The sequence below is a fragment of the Colobus angolensis genome, unplaced genomic scaffold, assembly GCF_000951035.1.
Source record: "Colobus angolensis palliatus isolate OR3802 unplaced genomic scaffold, Cang.pa_1.0 Scaffold156, whole genome shotgun sequence".
NCBI classification, from domain to species: domain Eukaryota; kingdom Metazoa; phylum Chordata; class Mammalia; order Primates; family Cercopithecidae; genus Colobus; species Colobus angolensis.
Genome location: NW_012114666.1, coordinates 403,831 through 409,029, shown reverse-complemented (window position 1 = coordinate 409,029; position 5,199 = coordinate 403,831). Strand labels below are relative to the sequence as shown.

The 5,199-nt window shown below is 47.5% G+C and overlaps 1 protein-coding gene across 1 annotated transcript in view; it reads left to right on the top strand.

Annotated features, from left to right (window-relative positions):
• Nucleotides 1-2,737: 2,737 nt before the first annotated feature.
• The window catches only part of VAPB (VAMP (vesicle-associated membrane protein)-associated protein B and C), a 63,178-nt gene continuing 60,716 nt past the window's right edge, over nt 2,738-5,199 (top strand). Inside the window, exon 1 of the mRNA XM_011936672.1 lies at nt 2,738-3,135. Within this exon, the coding sequence (XP_011792062.1) occupies nt 3,078-3,135 (58 nt within the window). The 5' untranslated portion in view covers nt 2,738-3,077. The remainder of the gene's footprint in view (nt 3,136-5,199) is intronic.

Sequence of the window (5,199 nt, the reverse complement as noted above, 5' to 3'; positions counted from 1 at the left end):
CCTCGCCCGGCTAGTTTTTTGTATTTTTTAGTAGAGACGGGGTTTCACCGTGTTAGCCAGGATGGTCTCGATCTCCTGACCTCGTGATCCGCCCGTCTCGGCCTCCCAAAGTGCTGGGATTACAGGCTTGAGCCACCGCGCCCGGCCCAGAGTTCTAGTTTTGCAAGATGAAGAGAGTTCTAGAGATGGATGATGGTGAGGTTGCACAACAATAGGAATGTTAATACCACTGTATACTTAAAAAAGGTAGTAAATTTTATGTTATGTGTATCTTACCACAATAAAAAAGTAAAATTAAATTGAAAAAAAAAAAGATATTGTCTGAGAGTTTTCAAGATTAATGAAAGACACCAATCATCAAATTCAGAAAGCCCAAAGAATTCAAGGCAGAATAAACAAAAAGATACAGCATGAGCTGGGCTTTGTGGCTCATGCCTGTAATCCCAAAACTTTGGCAGGTCGAGGTGAGTGGATGACCCGAGGTCAGGAGTTTGAGACCATCCTAGCCAACAGAGATGGCGAAGCTCCGTCTCTACTAAAACACAAAAATTAGCCGGGCGTGGTGGCGGGCGCCTGTAATCCCAGAGACTCGGGAGGCTGAGGCAGGAGAATCGCTTGAACATGGCAGGCAGAGGTGGCAATGAGCTGAGATGGCATCACTGCACTCCAGACTGGGGTACAGAGCGAGACTCTGTCTCGAAAAAAAGAAAAGAGATACAGCAAGGTAAAACTGTAGAACATGAGAAGAGGGGGAAAAGACCAACAACCTATAAAGGAACGATGTAAGATTGTCACTGGACTCCTGAGGAGCAATGAGGGGGAGCAGGCAAACAGTGGATGACAATCAACTGTGCTGAGAGAGGACAGCTGTCATTCAAGCAAGGAAGCCAAAACATCTTTCAGGAACAAGGACAAGGCCAGGTGCAATGGCTCATGCCTGTAATCCTAGCACTTTGGAGGCTGAGGCTGGAGGATCACTCGAGCCCAGGAGTTTGAGACCAGCCTGGGCAACATAGTGAGATTTTACAGAAAATAAAAAAAATTAGCCTGGCGTGGTGGTGCATGCTTTTATTCTCAGGTACATGGCAGTCTGAGGTGGGAGGATTGCTTCAGCCTGGGAGATACAGGCTACAGTGAGCCATGATCATGCCACTGCACTCCAGCATGGGCAACAGAGCAAGACCTCATCTCCAAAAATAAATAAATAAAAAACAACAAAAGACAAAAATGAATGCATTTGCAGACGAACAGAAACTGAGAAGTTCTGCATCAACAAACCTACAAAAAAATAAAATTTAAAGGATTTACTTCAGGCAAAAGGAGAGTGATCCTGTTCGTGAAAGCTGAGATGCAAGAAGAAAAGATGAATAAAAATGGTAATTGTGTGGCTGAATCTAAACTAATGTTGACTGTATAAAACAATTTAATAATGTCTCCTGGGGTTAAAATGGCAAAGGTTAAACTTAACATACACTACATTAAGGTGTCTAATTTAGAGGATGGGTAATTAAAGTACTCCGAAGTCTTCATATTTTAAGGAAACAGGGTAAAGACATTTTTACAAATATTTAAACATATTGGACTTTCACAAGGTAAGTATGTATGCCCAAAATTTTGAAGTAACCACTAAAACTTAGAAATAGAGTATGTAGGTGAAGAAAATAAGAATGAGAATAAAAATAAACCCTAAAGAAGAAAGGGGAAAAAAAAGAAAAACAAAACAGGCAGGACAAATAGAAATAACAAAATTCGATGGTAGAAATAATTCCAGATATATTAGTAAATATAATAAATGTAAATGGACTAAATGCTCCAGTTAAAATACAAAGATTATTCTTCCAAGAAACCTGTTTATCATGAAAAATTTCAAGTATACAGAAAAGTGGGAGAAAAAGTACAAGAAAACCATATACCTGCGATGTAGTCAGCCATTGTTAGCAATTTGCCATGTTTGTTTCACCTATATTGGTATGTATAGGAGACTATTAAGAACACCTATTTTACTTCCACAGTAAACATAATATAATGAAATACAATTTAAACGGTAATCATGATGTAGAGTATCCATTTTTGAGGTCAAGCAGATCTAGATTCTCCAGCAATTTTTAATTATTTAACTTACTTGTGTGGTCATTTATTCAGAAGATGTCTCTTCACTAGGCTATAGTAAAAGGATTGGAATCAGGTTAACTTTTCTGATCATTGTGTTTCTAAATATTTATTGCATAAACAAATCGAATTTACTAGTAAAAATTCAGCACAGTGCCAGTTGCATAATAAACATTTAATGTAGAGTAGCTTGTATTTATTGTAGCTGCTGTTGTCATTGGAAGCATTCAGCAGAGTGATACGAAATAAGCAATAATTGGTAGTTTATTATATTTATAATTATTATTTGCAAGACGTCACAGTGCCTAGCCCATATCACTCACCCATAAACATCATGTTTATACTAAGTACTTTCACTATTATTCAAAGTCTCTAACAGTGCCTGGCACTACATAAGCAAGAGAAAAGTGGAAGTTTATTCTAATTGTTGTTACTGAATAAAGCATTTAACACGAGGCTGGCCCTCAGCGGACCCTTAACAGTTTTCGCGGCTGCAGTCGTAGCCGGACTACAAACCCCGCCTCCTGAGCGGCGCGAAGCCCCGCCCCTTGCTGCCCCGCAGTCCCGCCCCCGTGGCTTGTACCGCGCCTGCGCACTGTCCCGGGAGGGGCTGCACGCGCGCAGCTTTAGTCCCCGCCCCTGGAGCCGGCGGCGCAGGGCGCAGCTTCCCGCCGCCCGAGCGGGCCAGCCTGCTGCGTGCGTGCGTGTGTACGCCTGCGCGTGCGTGCGTGCGTGCCGTCGTGCCGTCAGCTCGCCGGGCATCGCGGCCTCGCCCTCGCCCTCCGCCCCTGAGGCTGCACCGCGTAGACCGACCCCCCCCAGCGCGCGCACCCCGTCGAAGACCCTCGCCCGTGCCCCGACTGGTCCTCCCTTTTTTGTAAAACTTAAAGCGGACGCGGCATTAACGCTTCCCGCCCCGGTGACCTCTCAGGGGTCTCCCCGCCAAAGGTGCTCCGCCGCTGAGGAACATGGCGAAGGTGGAGCAGGTCCTGAGCCTCGAGCCGCAGCACGAGCTCAAATTCCGAGGTAAGCCCCGGAGGCCGCCACCTTCCTGCTTGCGGCCCCCGCCCCAGTGCTGGAGGGACGGAGTCCGGCGCGGCGGGTGACGTCGGCCCTCGTCCCCACCCCGACGGCGCTGTCGCGGGGGCCGGCGAGGCCGGGCCGGGCCTTGGCGCTCGGCGCGCGCCCCAGAACTGCGCGGAGCGGCCGGGACCCGAGAGGGCTGGTGCGGGAGCTAGGGCCTGTGCCTCCTCCCCGACCCCCAGCCTCCTGGGACTTGCCTTCGAGGCACTTGTCACTTTGCCTTGTAACTTACTGACCAGTTTGTGATCACTTTAGTGTGAGCCTCCCCCGCTGCCGTTGCCTGGCAGGTTCTTCCCCTGCTCTGTGACAGTGTTGACCTCAGGGTTTAGTTGAGGTCTCACCTGCCCAGAGAGGCCTCCTGTGGCCACCCAGCCCACCGTGCACACCTGCTCTCCTGCTGTCGTTCCCCATTCTGTCACTGTTTCCTGGTCAGCACCGCACTTTTCGTACCCGAAATCACTGTTTCAACACTAGAAAGGAAACTGCATGAGGACAGGCCCTTGTCAGTTCGCTGCTGTGTACCCAGCACACATTAGATGCCTAGTAAATACCTGTTGAACCAACAAATGAACCTCCTCAGGCCCTCTGATGGGATTGGTCCCATTTTCCTTTCACTCCCTCCCTCATGATGCCTCCTGGATGCAGCTGAGGGAGGCTGCCAAGGTGCTGGGATCCTTTTGCTCCGCAGAGCTGCCTGGAGCAAGACCTGCGGGGGTGGGAAACCATGACCCTGGTTTCTCCCAGACACTATTATCTCTGTAATTTGTGCCTTTATGTTTTCTATGTTGTTCTTATTTTTTTTTCCCTACCTTCACCAGGGCCACGAGGTAAAAGGTCTGACATGCTCATTCCTTCTTTTTGCGTGTATCCAGTGATGTGGAAGGCACTAGGGAGGTGACGGATGAACAAGACAGACAAGGCCTCTGCTCTCAGAGAGCTTGCCTTCCGACGAGGACAGGCAGACCAGCACACGTGATCTTTGCAGATAGTGCTAAGTGCCGTGTAGGAAATGGAACAGTTTGACTCCATGGAAGTGTACTTTAGATTGGAAGGTCAGGTCTCCACTATATCGCTAGCACCGGGCTCACAGTAGATGTTCAGCTGGTGTTAATGAATGGCCAGAGGCTCTCTAGTTTATATGTCCCATTGGGAAGTAGTGTAGGGTAACTTACCCAAAGTTACCCAGTTGGCAAGTGGTACATTTGAACCCAGACTTCAGAGTTCACGCTCTTAACCGTTATGCTGTCTGATCGCTGGGAAATACTCCAGAACGGTGGCTGTCACTTTGCCTTCCAAGTTAACAATGTGAAATAACTCTGAATTTACAGAGAACCAAAGGCTTTCCAATTAAAATGAAAAAACCAAAAAAACCCCACCAAACCTACCGGGGATCGAAATTCCAGGATAGTACTTGAGGTTTCATGATGCTCCCATGGCTTTCTGATAACACCAGATTGGGAAAGGAGGCCAGGTGGCTAAAGTGAAAGTGGTGAGCCATGGTTTCCACTTGAGTTGTCTGAAGTTCTTTTTCTGTCTGGGAGGCCTGGCTTGGCTTCTCCTGAGAATTGGTGGGTTCATTCGGTTAGTCCACAAACATTTACTGAGTACCTGATCTGTGTGTCAGATACCCGGAGAAGCCAAGTCATATCGGCTGTACTCTCCCATTTTCCCTCAACCTCCTCTCAGTACTTTAGGGAAGGGGGCAGATGAGAATAACAGCCAGGACAGGACAATGATGTAGGGTAGTTCAGAGTGCTCCAGGAGCACTGAGGAGGTCAACTCCTGAAAGAGGTGTCATTTGAGCTCAGTTATAAAGGTTGAGTAGAAGAAGGCTCAAAGAAGGAAGGGGTGAAAACATTTCAGAGAGAGGAAATTGCATGCACAGAGGCACAAACACTGAGATGACTGGGCTGCTTTGGGATGCCCAGTGGTTTTTTTTTTTTTTTTTTTTGAGATGCAGGTCTTACTCTGTCACCCAGGCTGGAGTGCAGAGACGCGCTGTCTCAC